At 36.9% G+C, this 22,870-nt stretch overlaps 3 protein-coding genes across 11 annotated transcripts in view; 2 read left to right on the top strand and 1 right to left on the bottom strand.

The window, feature by feature from the left end:
- The window catches only part of LOC127517956 (netrin-G2-like), a 73,485-nt gene extending 69,413 nt beyond the window's left edge, over positions 1-4,072 (top strand). Inside the window, exon 8 of the mRNA XM_051904196.1 lies at positions 2,483-4,072. Within this exon, the coding sequence (XP_051760156.1) occupies positions 2,483-2,700 (218 nt within the window). The 3' untranslated portion in view covers positions 2,701-4,072. The remainder of the gene's footprint in view (positions 1-2,482) is intronic.
- Positions 4,073-5,794: 1,722 nt separating this feature from the next.
- endog (endonuclease G) lies at positions 5,795-9,625 on the top strand. The gene is made up of 3 exons (XM_051903016.1): positions 5,795-6,479; positions 8,312-8,421; positions 9,003-9,625. Exons 1-3 carry the CDS (start codon positions 5,955-5,957, stop codon positions 9,280-9,282), a joined length of 915 nt encoding a protein of 304 aa, XP_051758976.1. The 5' UTR covers positions 5,795-5,954; the 3' UTR covers positions 9,283-9,625.
- Positions 9,626-11,400: 1,775 nt separating this feature from the next.
- Positions 11,401-22,870, bottom strand: part of dab2ipa (DAB2 interacting protein a) — a 113,399-nt gene continuing 101,929 nt past the window's right edge. For 8 of the 9 annotated variants that reach the window (XM_051902980.1, XM_051902977.1, XM_051902979.1 and 5 more), the window contains 5 exons: positions 21,903-22,800; positions 19,833-19,985; positions 17,424-17,626; positions 16,529-16,616; positions 11,401-15,229 (listed from right to left, as the gene is read on the bottom strand). In XM_051902980.1, the coding sequence (XP_051758940.1) occupies positions 15,062-15,229; positions 16,529-16,616; positions 17,424-17,626; positions 19,833-19,985; positions 21,903-22,800 (1,510 nt within the window). In that variant the 3' untranslated portion in view covers positions 11,401-15,061. The remainder of the gene's footprint in view (positions 15,230-16,528; positions 16,617-17,423; positions 17,627-19,832; positions 19,986-21,902; positions 22,801-22,870) is intronic. The other variant, XM_051902978.1, reaches the window with a different exon arrangement.

The raw sequence follows: 22,870 nt of genomic DNA, 5'->3' as shown, positions 1-22,870 counted from the left end.
ATTGGGCGAGAAGGTTGCTGGTTCGAGCCTTGCAGGGAATTGGCTGTGAGCCCTATAATAAATAGCATAATGAAACTCTAGCCCCTTTCACACAACAGTCTTTACTATTGGTAAGTAGTAAAGTGTGAACAGGACCTTTTCAAAAATACCGGTAAATTGGTTCTGGCAATTTACCAGTAAGGGAAGTTGTAACATTACCAGTAAATTACCGGTAATGTGCGCTGTGCGAACGCAGAATGAATCACGTATGATCACGTACGAGGCCTGCTTTAGACCAATCATAAAATCTTGCGGAGATGACGTGATTACTCCACGCTGTTTACAGTAAGCTTTTTAATAGTTTTTCAATGTAAATATGCAATAGATGATCATCTTTGACCATTTCTCTGTGAGACACAGCCTTCTTTTCCATTCATCAGCACTGCGGCTCTGCACTTGGATGCTATTATGCGCGTCTCATGTTTATAAGAGCAAAAACGCGTTCTGTTTGATCATCCCTGCCTTTCACTCAGATGTCAAAAATGTTGTCAAATTGAACAGATAGCGAAACTAAAGTGCTTCTCCTCATGCGGGTGAATGAAGACAACAGCACAGTGTTTAAAGTTCATTTCAGATGACTGACGTTGCAGAATTTACTGGTATTTTGCTGCTTGCTGATGTGTGAATGGTCTCTTACCGGTAAAAAGCCAAAACGCTGTTGCTTGTGTGAACAGCATATTTGCATATTTACCGGTAAAGTCATTCTGGTAATTTTACGGTAATTTACCGGGACTGCTGTGTGAAAGGGGAACTAGAAAACTGTGTGAAAGGGGAACTAGAAAACAACCCAAAATCTACACCACTAACAATAATATATATTTTTTTTACTAAAAATATTATATTATATACATTTGTCTGTGAGACCTCCTGGTTGTTCAGGCACCCTGGAAAACAGCTGTTTCAGATTTACGCTTTATACAAATTGATCTGAAAATGACCAAAAAAGTGTACTGTGTATTAGATTGAAACACCCAGTCTCCAAGACTTCTGGAGATCTGTAGATTTCTATCATTATTGCTGGATCAAGACTGAACCCAGGATTTGACACAAATTATGATCATTCACAGATCCGAGTCAACATTATCATTTCCGCACTATAAGACCTGATTTGCATTAAGGTGTTATGCAAACCCTCAAATCACAAATGACTGGTTTTAACATTTACAGAACAACCATGGTGACAAATCAGGCGTAGCGTTAGTTCTGACAGGTCACGTCAGTCAAGCTCACATCAGCTGATCCACATCTACCTATAGGAATACGACGCCTATCGCAGCATCCCTACCTGTATATATAAGGTCCTTCAGTATTATCAGCAGCTTTATCGCGTTGCTCAGGAGCTAATTACCCTCCTCCATCCCCAGCTCCTCCTCTCATCCAGTCAGCCTTCCGATATTCCTCTTCTAATCAGACTAATTTTTATTGAATTATGTTGTACATTAAATTATTGAACATTAATGATATCTGCAATACATTTATGTTCGTTCTGTTCTGTTTACCCTAAGGGGGTTTATCGATCCTCTCCCTGCTCTTACCTTATCTGGGCAGGGAGTTCTTGCCTGGAACAGAACCATACCGCCAATCCAAACTGTATGCTAATTGTCAATCATCTTTGATGATAGTGATCCTGACAGAAATAAGCCCGTGCACCATTCAGAACTGAACTGAGAATTAAAAGAATTGAAATTCATATAACTGTCTTAACTAAAAAGCACTGTTTATTAGGGTGCTTTCACACTAGCACTTTTGGTGCACACCCGGGTTCGATTGAAGTCAGAGTTCAGTTTGTTCGGATGATGTGAACGCTGAACGATGATGTGACGTATGATTCGATAAAACTGTGTGTTTATGTGCGTCTCTCTCACTTTCCTGACTGACGCACTGTAAGTAGAGAGAATGTATATACTATTTCTGCTCGACTTCAGCAGAAATGACGCCCACATTCTTTAGGACATTTGCAGTACATTCACGGCGGATATACACAAGTGCTGTTATGTGCTGATGCTTTGAAGACAGAACCAAAAATTCAAAAACCAAAATATAAAAGGTGAGCAACATCATGCATTTTGCCACCTTCTTGTGCTTCGTCGTTACGAGTAACGCAGGTAAACAGCTGCTGCTTTGATGACGCAAATGTACCCTGTGGTTCGGAGCCAAATAATATAATGTGAACACAATTCAGCAGAAGGCAAGGGGAGGGAGGAACAATCTCTGGTTTGGACCAGGCAATCAAACCAAGTGTGAAAAATTATAGATAGATAAGACAGATAGATAGATTACAAATATCATGCTCACTGAAAATGAATCTACAGCAAAAAAGTGTTTGTTAAATGGCAGAATATGATCTCTCTACAGATCTGTGAAGGCACTTGACAAATTATTGTGTTGAAGAGATATAATGTAACTTGTTTAATGAGAATCTCCTCTGTTCCTCTACTTTCAGCAAACGTGTGCGACGACGAGCTCCTCCTGTGTCAGAACGGCGGCTCCTGCATCCAGAACCAGAAGTGCGTGTGTCCGCCCAGCTTTAGGGGGGTTTTGTGTGAACAGCCACGCTGCCAGGGCGAGAAAGGGTGCGACGGCGCATCGGCCTGCTACCTCAGCACTCTGACGCTGCTGCTCTGCCTTCTAGCCAACAGCCTGCTTAAAGCCAGCGCCTAGAAACCCTTCTTAGTTCTGATATCGATCCTAGTCTAAGCAGGCCAAAGGGCTGAACCCTGTGGATGGAGAGACAGTGGCCTGAACCCGTACGGACCCAGCCTCACGGTGCTGGAATCGTTTTTGGAAAGGGCGGCGGCTACGCTGAGGTCAAAACGCCTTCATGAGAAGAGCAGCTTATTGCTTGTCTCCTAGCATCACTGATCGCCTGAACTTTATACCAAAAACAGAAAAAAGAAGTTATGTTCTGTTTCAGGTCACTCTACACAAAACTCAAGTGGAGAAATACATAGATGAGGTTTCATTTCCTTTGCATTTCTATTTTCTCTGTAGTTTCGACGCTCACTGAGATACAAGCACTGCACTTAGCCAGCTTGTTTTAACGAACAACAAACGGTCGATATCACGGAAGCCTACTTATGCCAAGTTATTCTTCTTCTCTTGAAGACTTGTTTTTACATTTCCTTTCATTGCTGCATTTTTCTTGCATTTTATTGCCATTGAGGTTGTAACAAGTAGACGAAACCGATGGAAAAGATGTTTAATCGCCGTCTTGCTAGTACGAAGAGCGATTGTCTCTATAGCTTGTGTTTGAGATTACGTTTCTGGAATGTAGAAAGAAGTTTTAAATTGTCACAATGAACAAATATATATCGATCTATCTGAAAGGAAATATGAAGTATTGTATATTATGATTATTATTTCACTATTTTTTGTAGAAATGGTTATTTTTGTTCTGAGTAAATGTTACATTGTAAAGACATTGCAGCCTTTATTGCAGTGCATATGGTATTCACACCATGGTAAAACTATATTTGATGATACAGCAGAGTGCATCTCTAATATCTTTGGAATATTTCTTCATTCATATCATTACATTTAAATAAAGCATAAAACGATTCATTACATGCACAGCTTTAGCTCAACGTAACCCGCACATCATCTTGATACTGGCATGTATTCATCTGTGCAGATATGATCATTATTAACACACTCCTATGATGATACAGTAATATAAGCACATTCCTAAAGCACAAAGTCTCACAAACCCCAAATAAACACGAAATAATTACGAAGCACAGAAAAAATGCATCGCCAATCAATGCAATTAGAATGGCCATTCAGATGAACAATTAAAAATACATAATGAAAGTGAGCAAATCATATATCATGCAAACAGGTTATTTTTCGAATAATTATTTTTCCTTCCGCGAGTCTCAAAGAAATGTGGCTCATGGGCTTTTTGATGTATTTCATATTTACAAATGCTTTACATTCATGATGAGCCAGGGTAAATAAAATACTATGAATAAATATTATAAATGAATAAAACCTGACAATCAGAAAGCACAAAGTGATATGAGTGAATTGTCTTTCTTTAGACTCTGTCCTTCTGTATTCATATCAGAGCTTTAACAGCATATATTTAGTGCCTGATGCAGCATTACACCGACACAACAGTCACCACAACTAATAACTGTAATTAATATCAGGCCATTTTTATTCCTTAGAATGTTTCACAAGGTGAATCAGCTGTATATACTGTATGTCTACAGACTCAGATTCAAATGTGCTGAGCTGTTTGCATTACTCTAACCACCTGCACTGAAATAAATTTATAAACCCTTAATAACACACATCTTGAGTCAGCAGAGCTTATGCCAGGTGGACACTTTTGCTTTCTGGAAACAAATAAATAAGGTTCTATCCAAGCATGAGTTAAATACAAGCTACTCACAAAAATAGACTGCATATTATATACAATGTGTTATGCAATTACCACTGGAAATTCCACTACAGGTAGTATATTCATTTATGCTATGCAATACAATACCATTTCTTACAATTTCTTGCAATACTACTCCATAGCTTTGTAATTTAAAGATGCATTTCTATACCTATATACAGTAACAGTCTTTCAGAAATATTCTCTGGTCAAAGAGTTAATATGACAAAAATAATGAGCTAAAGTTAGCCACTGCTAGTGTGAGGGATTGACACTTTGACCACACGAAGGTGTCAATTTGAAGATCATTTTTAAATATTTTAACCATATTTTGTAATGTTCATATTTCTATATAATTATCAATCAGAATAGAGTGATAATATATATAAACCATAAAGGGTGGATTCATTAAATACATTGCTAAAACTTTACTGATGTTTGAGCTGTTGTGTTCATACAGTGATATCACTTCCTGCAGGATGACAGGAGTAACTAGCTTTTGTTAAATGGATCGATTACCAATTAAAACCCAGAAAAGAATTAGCATTTGGGTCTTGGGTCACAGGTTCCCTCAAGATTTCCCTATGGGAAGTAATACCTCATATGTGAATTTTGAAACTGCTCTGTGTGTGTGTGTGTGTGCGTGTCTGTTTCATTTCAGTTTCTAAAAGGTTTCTATAAGGACCACTGCTACCACAAGGATGTGAGCTGTGGTCAGCCATCCTTATTTATTATAGTTAACTAAAACTAAAATAATAATAATAATAATAAAAAATCGTTATCTGAAATAAAAAAAATTGTTAACTGAAATAAAATATTAGTTTAACTTGATGTACTAAAATAAATAAAACTGAAATAAAAAATAAATAAAGAAATATATAGATATATTTAAAAGAAACTAATAAAAATTACAAACAGCAAATTTACTAAAACACAACAAAATTAGTAAAACTTGAATATATTATATTAAACTTGAATATAATATATTATTATATACTAAAATGAAAATATTAAAATCAATACTTAACATTTTTAAAATTCTAAATTTTAATAAACTATAATAGTATCTCACACTTTTTGGATTGAAAGTGATTTTAAACCTATTTAAATATAACTAGAAACCAATTAGAAGAACGGAATTTTTTTTTCCATTTTAAGTTAGGGAGTACATGGTTAAACATCAGCTCGAACTAATTAAAGAAAAAAAGTTCACTCAATTGTGACAGTGATTTAAAAAAAAAAAAAAAACAACTAATAATTTAAACAAATATCATCCACTACATTTAGAAGCGTTTGGGATGAAAATGTACTATATAGTAAGAATGACACTGTAACTTTAATTTTGAAACGGCGTACTGCCTTTTATAGAAATGAGAGACGTCATAAACATGCGACTAAATGTCCTATGCACTTGTTTAGCCCAAAGCCAGTAGGACTGACTCACATGGGTTATGTATATATTGAGGGCAAAATAACAGCACGCTCATTTTATTTAGATAAATTAATGAACTCTATCTATTAAACGTAAACGATGCATCGTGTTTTCTGCTCGCGGTGGGTTTTATCCGGGCTGTCACTGACAGCTGGCATAGGCATCGGCGCCACCTTGACAGCAGCCAGGGACACGAGCCACAGGGGTGGACTGCTGGACCGCGTGCCGGTCATCCCGATACCGAGCGTCGACGCAGCGTCAGAGATCAACACGTACCAACCGGGACAGGTCGCTGTAAGCAAATCTACAGCTGTGATGAAGTACGGCTTCCCTTCCCTGTCCAACATCAAGAGCAGAGAGTCTTACGTAACCTCATACGACCCCAGAAACAGGACTGCAGCGTGGGTTATAGAGCAGCTCAACGTCGAGACGATAACCGGGACATCGGACAGAAAGTTCTGTGATTTTAAAGAGGACGACTCGGTTCATGTTTACCACAGATCGAGCAATGCTGATTACAAGGGTAGTGGGTTTGACAGGGGTCATCTGGCTGCAGCAGCCAATCACAAGTGGAGCCAGAAAGCCATGGATGACACCTTCTACCTGAGCAATGTGTCGCCACAGGTGAGCTGGAACTCAACGGGCTCTCAAAGTCTTTATAACAGCGGTGATGAACATCTAGAAGTAGAATTAAAATGGAATAAATTTCGATCCTTAGATTATATTAATAGTCAAGGTTTAAAATGCCGACTATAAAAATGTGTTTCACTTATTTTATTTTTATTTACCAATAATTATTAATTATTAAACCTTTACTAAATTTATATGAATGTCTAATCAATCAAGATTTTTTTTTTTTTGAAGTGGATATATCAGAAAATAAATATGGTATTAATAACCAATGTTTAAAATGCAACCTAACTAATTTTTGAGTATTTATTAATAAACTTATTTTTTATTAATAATGAAACGTTTAATGAATTTATATAATGTCTAATCAATTAAGTTTTATAAATATACCAGGAAATACATAATATTTATTACATAATATTATTTAATATTTTTTTAATATCTATTTTTCAGTTATTAGTTAATTATTAATAATGAGATCTTTACTGAATTTACATAAATGTGTAATCAATTAAGAAAAAATGTATATTAAATATATCAGAAAATTAATAGTCCAAAACAAATTATGCCCTATCTTCCATTGTCTGATTGTTCAGCTTGTTATCATTTCTCAATTTAAACAGCATTATTTAAACAGAAGTTGCGATAGTCTTTTATTCCCTGTTGTGATGTATATCCGAGTGAAACAGCTTCTCGAACAGGTAAAAATGTAAGACGGAACCTGATTTTGTCCATTGGGAATTGATCGGAAAAACACGTCATCGGAGAAGAGATGTCGTTGCAAGAGGGAGGGGAACTTATTTTGATTGAAGATTACAAGGGCACATGAACTTTAAATTCTTTTAAAATTCTTAATTCATATTCTTACTTGTAATTGAAACAAAAAGTGATTAATAAATTCTGAATTTTGCACAGTTTTTCACCAGTTTCAACCTGGTGTTTTTGTTGGTAGGAATTGAACTCTGCAGTAACTTTACAGGTTTATACAGTCCATAAAACCACCAGTCATTTAAAGTCCTCCTGTGATGAAAATCAAGTTTTTATTGTTGTTTATATGTCTATGTGGTGTTTTTAATATGATTTAAGACAAACCATGTACAGATTCATAAGTCAACACCATTGCTGAGTGTTTTCTCTTTAATACTGCAGTGATCTAAAGACAGTTTCAAAAATGAGGTTTGAAATCGCTGGTGTTTCTGACGTCACAAACTACCTTGTAACCAATCACATCAATGTGCCGGCGGGCTTTAGCATATCATTAACTATTACCGCTCTGAAGAAGGCAGCTGTCTGAGTCTGAGATGGCGAACGGGAACATGGTTTGTGTAACATTAGCAACACATTATTAGCTGTTTGATAATGTAGTCAAGCAAAAGGCTAATTATATTAATTACCGCTATGAGTCCGACTTTGTAAAAAGCAATACAATTGTGCAGCGTTTACCTCAGTAAGTTGACCGAGTGGATCTCTGAGCTTGTGCGAGTGAGTGGAGGCGGGGCTAATTATCATATTCATAGATCTGCGTATACTAAATGAATCAAGAGTGTAGAGTTACATTCAAGCTATTTTAAGGCACAAAGAATTTTTTTCACAGGTTAAGTTAAAGAAAAGTTAAAATATGTCATTTTGGTGATCAAAATGACATACTGACATTATGACATATTGACATAATGACATATTGACTCATCTGATATGTCAAAAATGACATATCAGATGAGTTTTAAGGGATAAAATGATTGACTACAGGGGGACTTTAAAGAGTTTGCTTTTTTTCTATTTTCATGGGTAATTATGGCTAGTAATTTTGTGGATATCTTTCCCCACAGAATCCCCATTTAAACCAAAACGCATGGAATAACTTGGAGAAATATTGTCGCTCTCTCACCAAGCATTACCAGAATGTCTTTGTGTGCACTGGACCACTCTACTTGCCCCGGTAAAAGTCTGTCAATATGCTCCGAAATCTGCACTGCCTGTATGATATGCCGATACTAATTAACCAATAATTATATTGGAAACAAACCAGACTATGCCATAGCAAGGCTCACTGCTTAAAGGGATAGTTCACCCAAAAATAATAAATTCTGTCATTTCCTCACTCACCCTTTGGAAGTTGTTCCAAACCTGTATGAGTTTCTTTGTTCTGTTGAACACAAAAGAAGATATTTTGAAGAATGTTGGTAACCAAACAGTTGGTCCCCATTGACTTCCATAGTATTTTTTTTTTTCACACCATGTGATTCAATGGGGACCAGCAACTGTTTGATTACCCACATTCTTCAAAATATCTTCTTTTGTGTTCAACAGAACAAAGAAAACTTTTGGGTGAACTATTCCTTTAAATCAAATGTAAAATCTTGGTCCTGAGACAAACCCACTTGAGAACCACTGCTCTATATATTTAGCCACAAATTAGCCACGTCTAAAATGCAAGATGTTTTAAGATATTTTAAAATGTTTAATCAATGAAAACTGAACCTAATACCCCCCCCCCCCCCCCCCCCCATGCACCTACAGACAGGAACCTGACGGGAAAATGTATGTGAAGTATCAGGTTTTGGGAAAGAACCATGTAGCTGTGCCGACTCACTTCTTTAAGATTGTGATTCTGGAAAAGCCAAGAGGAGACGTGGAGCTGCGCTCCTATGTGATGCCCAATATGCCAGTTGATGAAAAGATCCCACTGGAACGCTTCCTGGTCCCCATTGAGAGCATCGAGAGAGCGTCCGGACTGCTGTTCGTACCAAACATCATGAAGAGGACCAGTGGTCTGAAAGCCATTACTGCAGGGCCATGATGAGTTTACAGTGATTACTGAGGGGGAATGGAAAATAAATACCTCAAAATGCTCATTATGTCACTGTTAAACATTCATAAAGTTACTGGAGATATTATTTAATTTTCAAGATATGTGGAAAAACTACGGAGACAGATCATATCAATCACTGGCAGTAATTATCATTGTCTAATGTTGTATTGTTAATAGAGATCTTGTACCTGTACTGTTTTTTTAGATGTCAGCCAAAAACAGGGTTTTTAACATGAATTAATTCTGAGCCAAAACTCAGTGTGAAATTGGATTTTAATTTAAACTGTGAAATTTAATTTGTACTACTGGAAATAAAAAATGTGCAATCCTTTATTAGTGTCATATTCATATTGGTGTGTTCTTATGTGGTGATTCTCCAGAATTGAATGCTATTTAGAAACAATATAATTTCAGTAAAAGTATATTTTCCATTTCTTTACACACATTCATGCTGCATGATTATAAATTTATTATTATTATTTTTTTTTTGTATGCCTCATTTGTCCCTTTATTACTTGTTTACTGTTTTCAGTATACTTAAAATTGCCTAAATTCATAATTGTCAACAACTTTAAAACACACAAGCCATGTACTTTAAGTATATACTCATGTATGCAGTCAATATAGAGTGTATCAGGCAACAGACCTGGAAAAAAGCCATCATGAGAATGAATTTAGTTGAAGTTACTGGGCATTTAGAAAGACAAGAAAAACAACATAAATACTGGTAAAGTCTGTTCTCATCCATTCCATGCCACAGAAACAAAATATATAGGCTATAATTACATGCAATAGTTATGATATACTTCACAGATTTAGTAAGGGCCTGCAAACTGATTTTGGTCAGTTTTAAGGAGGAGTGAGTGATAATGTCATGTAACATTTTTGATAAAGAGAGAAAAAAACTAATGTCAGTAAATTGTGAAACATGTTTTGTTTCGTGTCTCAAGCATCAGTGTGACCAAAAATATTTGCTGTACATCGCTGTAAAGAAATTTATCAAACATGAGTTTGTTGTAAACAAGCCATATGTACTGTATTGCGTAACATTCCTGCTCTAAATTTAGTCCAAACCATTCAAACTTGAAGTATAACCTGTCTTATTAGGTGTGTTATCTATTTTCAGTTGTTGTGAACTTTTAAAGAAACGTAAGATTAAACTTTGAAAATCTCTCAGTTTAAAATGTAACCGACGTCGTCGACGTCATCGTAATGATTGCATATACTGCATTTCGATTGGTCTTCTTTCTTACATGTATTTGCATAATTCATGTAATGAATTGTGACTGGCTACGTCTTCCTTGTATATTTAATTCAGATAATTTCATATACAGTTAAATAAAGCAGGTCGTATTTACAGTTTGTAGTAACTGCTTATTCTCGTGTGCAGTCAACAAGACCGCAGTCTCTCTGATGGAGCATTTCATTCATACAGAACCAAAGCCTAAACCCTAAACTTACCTGACACTATTTGCTACCTTCAGGTACTGCTATTTCCTTCAGAAAATGCGTGATGTGTTGATCAACATCATTGAAATACGTGCACTTACACTTGAAGACGACTAGATGGCACTATGGTCTCAACATTACATTTAAGAGAGACTTTACGAATATGAAGAGGTCAAGGTTTTGCCATTGGTCAAAGTTTGGCTGGTCAGCACGGTCCAGTTAGCCCCTGCTGGTAGATGCTGTAATCACACCTTATGGGAGCAAAAACATCTTTCTCTATTGACGTCCATTCAAAAGTATCTGTGTATTCTGATGAAATAAAATGTTTTTCTTTTAAATAATACATCACAAATATTACATTTTATTCCATTATATTTCATTATATTATTTGTAAGTTTTACTATTGCCCAATTTTTTGACAGCTCATAAACTGTAAAAATTAACCATTTTCCCTGTCTAGACAGTATGTGATGTGCCTTTGAACTGTATTCAATTTTTGTATTTTTTCATTAAAATATATACACAAATCAACAGTGAAACTTTAGCTGTTGTATAATACACACTTCATTTGATTAATGACCTATTCTAAGGAACAATGAAACAAATCAAATGCTTGAAAGTATTTCTTTAAGAAAGACCTTAGTGATAACACTCATGGACAAATATTTAGCTTTTATTTTGAATGGCACTCATTGAAGTGCACCCATCTTGACAATGGCATTCTACATGGATATATACATTCTCTCCATAGCATTTACTTAATTTTACACAGGTGAAACAATATATCTTTTTCTCAACAACAGTATTTTTCTTGGACTGTACAGTAAACTAACAAATAAAGTCAGAACCTTGAAATAGCTAAATAAAACTTTAATAATTCTAGAGGCAATTGTACATGAATTGCACAGAACATTTTTTTCCAACACAAATGACTTCTCATATATTGGTATGTCTTCTGTTCATGTATGTACATGTGGTAAAATGGTTAGCGTAGCTCTGAAACACATAAAATAGATTCTAAAGCAGAAATCAATGTGGAGATTTTTTCTCCATATATATATATAATCATGCCGAAAAGGAAAAGTTAAAGGTTGTCTTCTGTTAAACCAAGTGACACTAAACAGCAGCCCTTTGACTTTCACATAATATATTAAGGGATGAAAAACATTTTCTTTAGAGTGTTTTAATGTGCCATACTATTGCCTTCAAAAGTTCATGTGAAATGTTTATTAGCTTGTTTTCAATTTCTCTGTAATTAAGTTACTATAAAGGTGTGGCCACATTAGCGAAATTCCGGCAAAAATTTGTGGAGTGTTTATTGTCAATAATGTAGTGATGTATAAAACACAGCTCAAACAGAATTCACTTTTAAACCAAGTAGATTTCCATTGATCAATGCAGCAAATTCACATGGCCAACCTGAATTGTTGCGAATCCTGCGTGGGGAAATTGTTCACCCACACGTGTAATTCCTGACCGAATAGATTCTTATTGAAATTAATGAATTTTGCACTCAAAAATCTGCCGAACAACGGAAAATGTGACCTCACCTTAAATGTGTGTAATTTCTGCATCACTAGCCAGCCCCCAACCTCACGCCATTGGTTGAATATTTTAACATTCAAAAAATTACACACTTCAACTTCAAAGAAACTTAAAGTCACCATGAAATCAAAATGGTCAGTTCTTATTTGTTTATGGAATATTGCAGTATTTATTAAAAATTATTATTTTTTAAATCGTGTGCCCTCGTATTCTTAAATCAAAATAACTTTCCCTCCCTCTTGCAACTACATCTCTGATGACGTGTTTACTAATGTGAGGGCGGGACCTGTCACTCACATGACATCACAGCAATTAGCAATCGATCCAATCAATAGCGTACCTCAGAGATGACGTGTTTTTGTAGCGAGTTAGCATTTTAGGACTTCCCTAAAATCTATGGGTTTTTTGAATGGGTTTTTGCTAAATCGCCTGAAATAAGGTCTGTGGTTAACAAAGCCTCTAAATATTTTCACGTTTTGATCAATGACATAAAACACACCAGTTATAACCCGCTTGTGATTTTTTAAACCTTTATTGTGTCTCAAAAACGGCGGTTGCTAACAAATTGCTAAAAGGGACTACTTCCTTTGGCGGGGACTTTAGACGTCATCATGACAAACAGGACATTTGGACAGCATTTCTCATGAAAAAGTGTATAAGTATTCATACACAGCACAGATCATAATCAGCGAGCATGTTTTTAAATAAAGCTGTTTTTTAAATAAAGTTTGAGGAAGCTTGGTGGTGGTGACGTTGATCCACAACCACGGTGTGCTGTAGTCCGTTTATAGCCTACTGTTAGCTTTTTATATCTGACGACTTTATTTAGGCTTCAAAATGTCTAAATGTTGTGTTTACTTGTAAAGATTATCTTGATAGACAAAACGTGTAAGTGTCATAACCCTTTGTTAAACACAGAGCTTATTTTTTGCGATTTTCCAAAAGTCTATGGGAAAAATGCATAGGCTTTCGATCGAGGGAACCCGTGCGCCGCTAACTTCCAGGTTGGCCTACAAAAACACGTCATCTCTGAGGTACTCTATGTCTGATGGACAAAATCATGTCCCGCCCAACATTCGATTATACATCGAATGTTGGGAAGAAAAGATAATTGCGACTTCCATTTCATGTCGACTTTAACATCGCTTTTTAACGTTGGACACATCCAGCCCTCAAACTTCAACAAGTACTCTTAATTTTGGGGTGGTAACAACAAATATAGTTGAATAAATAAATAAATTGAACATAATTTAAAATATAAATTAAAAATCAATTCCAAACAACAATTAAACAGAGCATAGTTCCTCTCAAGCCTGTATGATAAATAAAAAAATGTAGTGATACTTCAGAATTCTAAAAAATGGAGATGTTCGATATGAGATTTATACACAAAGTGGTTTGCCCTTGCAGTTTTTCCAAAATTATTGTCCCAAACAAACTGATATGAATATTTATACATAAAGAAACACTGACAGTCTTAAAACTCCAACTCCGTGAACCTGATTTGAATAAAGTTCAGTGAAGCTAAAACAGGCTCGTCTGATACCGGAGCAAACTCTCAGGGTCTGCAAGGTTGACGCAACTATTGCCGTGCCGCACCGAATCCCAGCTTGTTTGATGCAAACTGCATTTGAAGAGCAGGAAACATCGCAACCTTTAAGTAAAAAAACAGCCACGTACCCTTCACACATCATCTCAAACCTCTTTCATCCAGTAGAAGTGCTGAATGCTATATGCTTTGTACTTGCTGCTCTGAATAGCCTTTATAACAAGTCCACAGAAGCAGGTTTTGGTTAAAGGGTCCATTCTAATGCTATAGAAAGTGCATAGAGTGGAAGAAAGACATCGTAGAGGGGCAGACACTGATTGTACTGTAGGTATGATGTTGGATACGGAGTTTAATACTGGCCACGTGAACAGCAAGCAGTATGAGGACATTTCTATCCACAGCGTTGGTTGTGATTGTGAGCACAGAGCGTTTCCAGAGGGGTTAAAGTGTGTCGCCATCTTTGCTGTCTGAAAGCAGCGCCTCAATGTACAATCGGGGCTTACATTTCTTCTTCTGCAGACCTCAGCATGGGAAATACACACTGTACGAAAAAAAAGAAAATCTCTTTTTCTCTGAAAAGCCCATAAAAAACTATATACATTAATGAGGCGCGTCGCCTCCATATAGGCTAAAATGCAATGCGCATAGAAAAAAAGTATGCAACAAAATGCGATGTTTCTCTTTAACCTTACAAAGAAAAGCGTGCATTTTGTGCTACTGCTGCCCTGGAGTGACACAAGCAACAAAAATTTTATGTTTACATGAAATGTACAGATGCATCAACAAAAAGAAAGCAGAAAATAGTGTTTCAACAAATAATTACATACTCATGATCATTATTATTATCATGCTAACTCCAATCAAAAGGCGTATATGCACAGTTCAGATCTAGAGATGATACAGTATTTGGTCACGGCTAACATCTGTGACCGAGTGGCTCTCATGACAAAGGCTATGAATGAAGCATCATGGGAATATTCCATTAGACATCTTTGTGTGGCTAATAATCTAAAAGAATTCAAAAAGACACATTAGTCTACTGTGTGACATTGTGCAACTCTTAAACATTCTATCCGATTTTGTTCCCAAAGGAGTTATTCCGACCTAGTACTCAGGACTTTGTGAAGTAAATTTAAACCTGCTGGAGTGCCATTTTTCCGTATTGTAAGAGAGTTACCCATAGCCCTTGTCCAGCGCATAGGCCTGTGTGTGTTTGTATCCACGCTAGCAGTTGCTGCTGTTCCGGAATTCTCCATTTTCCGTGATCTGCAGCTTCGTAGGGTTGGTGGGAGAGATGCCGTTCCTCGTTTGCATGCTGTACCGATCCTTCAGCTGAGACAGAGCGCTCATTAGCCGGGCGTTTGCGGCATCCAGGGATGCGATTCTCTTCTCCTGTGGGGAGTGACCATTCATGGAGGTCAGATAGAAGAAGGTGATTAACAGTGCATGTATTTAATGTTTAATTAAAGTCTTTCTACTCCGCAACGGACACAAGGTGACTGGCACTCTTTGGTCTGGAACATTACAGACTAATTACAGAGTCTAAAACCCATAAAATTAATTCACAGAGTTTAAATTAAAATTCATGCGGCGACAGCAGTAATCTCTCCTTGTCTTTATAAAATAAATCTATGATGTAAACAAAGTCTTTAATGATTTTGATGAGTGCTAAAATGAATCCACAGTGGGTGGTTTTTATGCTCATCAAACTGTTTAGGAGAGACACTGATTGTCCCCAGAGGACATGGGCGTTTATCATTAAACTTTCAACTACATTAACACATTAAACCTTAGAGACAAACTCATCACATCATGCTGAAATCTAAACAGAACACAAGAGGGCGCTATGACCCTGCAAATGGGTAGCTGACAAATAATACAAACATCCGAGACCATTAGTGAAAATGCTTCTTTTTTTCTTATTTAATAGAAAATGATTCATTAAATTATATTATCAGCACAAGAACTTGAGTGAAAAGTTAACATTGATTTTTTTAGTATTTAGTATGCACCCCTATTGCTTTAATGACAGCAGCACTCGAGCTGACATGGACTGATGATCATGTTCTACAGCCTGATTTGAGAATGATCCAAAAAGCATCTTGTGCTTCAATGGAAGCAAGACAATTCTTTTGTACAAGCATAATCAATGCCACAAATCTGTTTATTTGATTAGTGACCAAGAAATTGTGCAGAATCTTTATCATTTTGTCATTTTTTATTTTAATGTTTTTTTAATTGTTTTAAATTAAAGGCTTTTGGACTCACCAAGGATACATTTATTTAATCAAAATACATAAAAAAATATTACAATTTAAAATAACTGTTATCTATTTTAATGTATTTCAAAATGTAATTTATTTCTGTGAAGCAAAGCTGAATTTTCAGCATCATTACGCCAGTCTTCAGTGTCACATGATCCTTCAGAAATCATTCTAATATGCTGATCTGCTGCTCAAGAAACATTTATGATTGTTATTTTTTTTTAGCATTCCTAAATATATTCTCATTAAACCAAAATGAGAAAAATGCTGTTTTAGATATTAGTATAGTATGTCAATCCAAATATTTTTCACTTAAATCAAGTTCCAAAAGATCCAGTTGAAAGACATCATAAAAAACTATTTGATTACAATAATCCTTGACTTGTCTTTACAATGAATAAAGACATAAAGGTGATTTTGGATTTACCTGGGCTTCGATGATTTTCTGTTTGGAGTCTACGATGGCCTGCATGTCTGCGTGATCTTTCTTGAGCTCCTCTTCAACTGACATCAACCTGGAAAATAACATTTCCACATACATCTTTAAGCTGCATATGCTACTTGCGTGCTTAACTGAACTGTAGCATAATACTTAAAATACCTCATAGTAAGTAAGTAAATAGGAAAATTGAATTATGGGCATCTGGTGCAAGTGAAAGATAGAGTTGTGTGTCATCTACATACTGGTGAAAGGAAATATTGTACTGATTAATTACACCAGCTAAAGGAAGCATGTAAAGGTTAAATAACAGAGGGCCCAAAATTGAGCCTTGGGGAACTCCACAAGATATGACGCGATGCCTGGAGGTGTAGGTACCCAGTGTAACATAGTATTCCCTGCTGCTTAAGTTGGATCTGAACCAGTCTAAGACAGGATCTGATAGACCGACCCAGTTCTGTATGTGGTCGGGTAGAATCTCATGATCAACAGTGTCAAAAGCAGCACTCAGATCCAAAAGTTCCAAATAACTTAAGCAAGGCTGTTTCTGTGCTGTGGTTTGCACGGAAGCTAGACTGAAATGTCTCATTAAGTTCATTGCCGTTGAAATACTGTAGTTATTGAGCTCTATGGACATGATTTTTTCAATTATTTAACCAAGAAATGGAAGATTAGAGACCGGTCTGTAGTTACTGAGCTCAGAACACTTAATTTACCATCAGATGATTATCTAGGATTCCTAAAATTTCAAACAGTTAATTTTAGACCCTAGTAATATCTAATGGATCACCTTTTATGGTGTTTGAAACTACAAAGTTTTAGTTTAGACTGGATCTTTAATCACAAGGACACACCACACCACCCTTTCAGAGCAGATATTCACCTGGTGATGATGCTCTTCATCTGGAGCTCTTTGTCATCTTGCTGCTTGCGTAATCGCTCCTCCGTGTCCTCCAGCCGGGCCTGGTACTCCAGGAGCATCTTCTGGGTTTGGTCGTCCTGGCTTTTCATGCGAGATTCATACTCTTCCAGCTTTTTAGCAGAAATACGCAGCTTCTCCTGCAGGACAGCTATCTCCTGCTGATACTGAGGAAGGAAAGAGAGAATGAAGAAGTCTAATAGCAGGATTATAGAACAACAAAAGCTGTGTAAAGAGGGAGTTCTCAGATGTGCACGGCTGTGGTTTGAAATGCATATTACACGAATATAGCCCTGCTAATCATCTCGTATCTGTCTGCTAAGCCTGGGAAATCCAGCAAAGCTGTATGAAATATACATAGTAGGTGCTACTGAATGTTACAAAGATTATTTTTTCATGCGTTTAGGGCAAACCTGTAGCTCAAACAGTAAAGCATGGTGCTAACAAAGCCAAGGTCATGGGTTTAATTCTCAGGGAATGCATGAAATGATAACAGCTATACTTTGAAATCATTCTAAGTTGCGTTGGATAAAAGCGTCTTCTACATGCACAAATGTACATTAGTTTACTAACATTTTTACTTCAATTTTTTTTTTTATAAGTCTTGTTTTATGTTGAAATAAGGTTATTTTTCTTTGGGAAATAGTTTATTTTTCTTGTTTATAGTATAAACCTTACAAAAAATGTTTGATTTACTTTTGAAAAAATTATTTTCCAATTGGATAATAAAAACTGATGAATCTGATGGAAAAAAGTAACAAAAAAAGTTAAAAGCAAAACAATAAATAAAACAAACAAACAAAAACTGGTAATTGTGATATTAAGTTTAAAAGAAGAAATAGTCATAATGTGAGATATAAAGTTGCATTTACTGGAAATGTCAGAATTTTTACTCAAAGGCAAAAAGAATCTTGCATACAAAATCTAGTCTTAATATATTACAAACTTTGCTTTTCAAGTAAATTTTTTAATTATTTTTGCTGTGTTTTTGCTTGAGGCTATTCAGAAACTGAGAAAGAGTGGTATGAAATGTTTTATGCAGTTGTTCTAAGGAGAAAGTTTTTAAGAATTCAGTGCCGATAGTCTCCATCTTGAGATTCTGCTTGGTCAAGGACTTATAGATACAGAAACTGACTGCTTTATAAATATGCAAAGACATGAAATAGTAAGCCTGGTTTTGGAGTGTTTTTTCATCTTGTTGTTTTGCATCTAGACTAAAACGTTATTGTGCAATAAGCTCCGTTTCCTTTAGAGGATTCAACCAATCTTCACAGCATCACTTACATTAACAGCTTCAAACAGCACGGATGCAGTGGGGTTTTGCTGAGGGAGAGGATTGAGTATGTGGGTGTACACACTCTGTGCACTCCGCCGGGTTCATTATTCATTAAAGAGCAGGGGAAAGAGACAGCAGACGAGCCTGAACCAGGAACGTGCTCTCTACTGTTGCAGAGTAGTGATTTGAGCCTGTTTGCCTAAATTACAACACTAGAGAGATCAAGAGGCAACTTTATCTAAAGTCCTTTAGAACTGCACTTCTACTCTTCGAGCAACCTGTCTGCAGTTTGACATCCACCGTCCTCATATCAGTTTATGACAAGATGCAATGACTAAGCAACTGGATCTGAGCTTAAAATATCCTCACGTCTTGGTGCTTGGGAAAAAAAAAAAAAAAACTTTGGATGGTTCTGTTTTTCTTTAGTTTAGAGAAGGAAGCTGGTTTAAAATGTTAGCAATTTGCACTACAGTTAAAAAGTTTGGGGTTGGTAAGATTTTTTACTGTTTTTGAAAGACGTCTCTTATGCTCACCAAGGCTGCATTTATTTGATCAAAAATACAGTAAAAAAAGGAAAAATTATTACAATTTAAAATAACTATTTTCTATTTTAATGTATATTTAAATGTAATTTATTCCTGTGAATTTTCAGCATCACTACATCAGTCTTCAGTGTCACATGATCTTTCAGAAATCTCAAGAAACATTTCTTATTATCAATGTTGAAAAAGTTAATGTGCCACTTTTGACTGATTTAATGATTCCTTGCTGAATAAAAATATATTTTTTTTCAACAACAACAAAAAACAATTGCTTAGCTAATGAATATTAATTAGGTTTACATTAGTGGTCGTTCCAGGAAGGTTACCTAGCAATGTCAGCATGACCTAAATAATATTCATAAACATGTTGTGACATGTTCCAGTGATGATAAATAGTGAAAGCAGCTAATGTATTTTATAAGAGATCATCACCGTCTGCTAGCACTTCCTGTCTGTGTGCCCATGGGAGGCTAATTTTGAACACACAAACAGTAAGCCTGCTGTATTTCTACTGTTTTTATGCTGCTGTAGCGCAGAATGAGGTCTCATTATTACCTTTTCAGTTGGTGTGAGATCCTCCTTGTTTGGAAAGTCCTCCCGGTGTTTCGAATCTGGGTCAATTCCCTCCTGCTCCAAATATTGTACATTCATATTCAGCAGCCATGCAGCAGTGCGGTCCAATGCATTGGGATTCACAGGGGATGGAGCCTAATAAAAGTTCATTTGAACAAACACACACATACAAATACATTATTGTGTCATAACATGGCCATGCTAACATCAAAATGAGACAGCTGCTATCAAATACACACACAAATAAGTGCCTCAAAACTTTTCAAGGTGACAACAACACTTGTGCTCGCTGGAAAAAAAACACTTGATCATTTTTTAATGAAGATTCATTCAGCAGACATCAAAGGAACAGTTTGGACAATGCGAGCAGTCATTTAATCACTAGCGCAGCGTCTGCGCTCCAGCAATTAATTCTGCTTGTCTGCTCCGTTCCTTTCGCCTCTGACAGCGAGAGGGCTGCGTGTTCATCTCAACCTAAGAGCCTTGTTTGATTGTAGCGATGCACCAAAAGGCTCATTATCCCCCGAGAGATCTGAATGCCAAGTTGTTTTAAGGATATCAGCCTAGTGGGAGCTAATTTAGTGGTATCTAAATTAGCTATGGGAATGTAGCAACATAAAGAGACAGAAAGGATGTGATCAGTTTTAAAATGCTATAGAGAACTTGGAACTTTGAAAAGTAAAACATCTTTTCCTTGATTGTAGCAATAATAACAATGATTAGGTTTATAACATTTCTGAAAAAAAAATATGAGTAGAGCTAGCCCTGCAAAACTTGTTGCCACAATGCTAGTTGTTAGCATGTTGCTATGTGGTTGCTGGTGTTTTAGTTGGGTTACTCACTAGCACAACCCATCAATTCTCTGTGATATTCTGATCTCCAGATATGACTCGGGTCTCATCTTCAGAGTCCATTGTATTGTTTCAAAACGTTTATTGTCCAGAGAAAAATCATAAGTTCAATTGCCTTAAATAAAAGCAACATTTGTGATGGCATATGGAGCCTCACACATGACGTGGGAAAAAATAGACATTGTGGCAAAGACCCAATGTTTTCCCACAATCTATTAATTCGTGGCCACATTTTATTAATTACTTCCCATGTTTTAGTTAAATTGAGGCCACTAAATTGAGGTAACAAATTCTTAATTTGTGGCAATGATATCTTGTTGTTGTTTTTTTATTACATGTATGACGTTAGAGACTGTGGTCTTTAGCCTCCTTGTTAGAGCGCCTGACTCCCATGCCGGCGGACCCGAGTTCAAGTCCCGGTTAGAGCGGACGGTTCGAACAGGAGGGGTTACATATGCTTTAAGAAAAAGAGTTTTTCAAAATAGTGTAAATCTAGTGGTCAAAAAGATGAACAGCACCTACAAGAAGCACTATCCCATTCAGGATAATAGTTAACTAAAAATAAACCATAAAAAAAACATTTCTGTTACTTGAAATAAAATAAACTTTAATGTAACTGAAATAAAATAAAATATATATATAAAAAAAAACTAAACTTATTTTAGGTTTAAGATTCTCATTTCAAGGTACCTTTTCTCTTTATCATGTTACTAAAATAACAAAAACTGAAAACAAAATTACTAAAAAAAACTATATAGACATTTTAAAAAACAAAAACACAACAAAATTACTAAAACTTCAACTTGAAAATTCAAAATATTAATAAAAACTATAATAGCATCTCGATGACCAACTCTGGTCCCATTACAGCCGCTGGTTTTACATCTAAATTTTTGACAACATTTGATTTTAAACATACAAAAGTAAATGTTAAAAGTTATTAGGACATTTGGGTATATTGGCGCTGAAACAAGTAAAATAAATGAATCACAAATTGTTTAATAAAATCGGTTTTAGTCAACAAGCACATGTTTTCGTTAAACGACATGCTGAATATTTAATTTTGCACTAAAATGTTATTTTAGTTGAGTAAAATTAGATTTATGTGATATACTATATGATATGACAAATTTTTTACTAAAATTAAAAGATACTTTCATCAAAAGGACAAAAACTAAAAATGTAGTCACAGTTAACTCACTTGTTTGTGCAGGGTGCGTTGCTTGGATTCTGGACTGTCCCCTTTGGAGGACGACGACTGCTGCCTCAGTCTGGTGCCACTGCTTGGCCAATCAGGAGATGATGACATCATGCTTCCACTGGAGGGGCGGGGGTAGGGTGCGGTGTTGAGCATGTTGGGTGGAGTGCGGCCTCTTGTGACGGTCGGAGGTGGCTGGTCTATCCGGCGCTGCGGCCCTGCGCTGTTCTGCCGCGGTACGTTGGTCTGGTGTTGTGTCTCCGTGAGGGAAAGCTGTCTGCGGGTGAATTCTCCAGAACGGCGAAGGAACTCATCTCCGCTGCTGCCCCCTCCACCACTGGCCCCCGTGCTGGATTGGCTCAGGAACGGGTGCTTTGACCCCGCAGTAGCTGCTTCCTCTGCGTTACTCTGTGAGCTGATGGAACTCTGGCATTCAGATCCCGAATCAGCCCCCGCACGGGGCGACACCGCCAATCCGGCGGCCATCTGGTACACGGGGTTCTGGAACGAGAGTGGGGCGAGCAGCTGGGACCTTCCCGGGGCGGTCTCTGTGCTCGGTGTCGTGGGGGTCTGAGCTGCCCTCCTCAGGGTCGGGCCGCTGGGCGTGTTGCCCTTAGCGGTGCGGGTAGTCCACACTCCCGTGCCCTGGCCGACGGAGGTCTGGCTGTCATTGATGGGGTCGCTGAAGGAGGTGTTGGGTGCGCTCTCAAGAGAGCGGCTGTCCTGCAGGTCCACCATTGACAAGCTCTTGCTGCCGTTGGGGATCTGAACATCTGGCTCGTTGGCCTCCGAGTAACTGGAGCTGCGGGCGGGCGACGGCTGAATCACAGAATTCCTCGTTACGAAAAACAGATCCTTGTTTTCGGGGGTCGGCGAGGGCAGCCGAGTGAAATCCACCAACCTGTCCAAGTGGCGACAGGACAAAATTGAAGATCACAGCTGTTCTTTAATTCAAATCAAACTCATTATTT

The sequence above is a fragment of the Ctenopharyngodon idella genome, chromosome 8, assembly GCF_019924925.1.
Source record: "Ctenopharyngodon idella isolate HZGC_01 chromosome 8, HZGC01, whole genome shotgun sequence".
In the NCBI taxonomy this organism is placed as follows: domain Eukaryota; kingdom Metazoa; phylum Chordata; class Actinopteri; order Cypriniformes; family Xenocyprididae; genus Ctenopharyngodon; species Ctenopharyngodon idella.
The sequence above is the reverse complement of the archived record's forward strand: the minus strand, read 5'-3'. Positions and strand labels throughout refer to the sequence as shown.

Coding starts and splice junctions, on each gene's coding strand:
- endog (XM_051903016.1), top strand. CDS start 5,955: ATGCATCGTGTTTTCTGCTCGCGGTGGGTTTTATCCGGGCTGTCACTG. Junction 6,480..8,311: donor TGAGCAATGTGTCGCCACAG/GTGAGCTGGAAC, acceptor CTTTCCCCACAG/AATCCCCATTTAAACCAAAA. Junction 8,422..9,002: donor GGACCACTCTACTTGCCCCG/GTAAAAGTCTGT, acceptor ATGCACCTACAG/ACAGGAACCTGACGGGAAAA.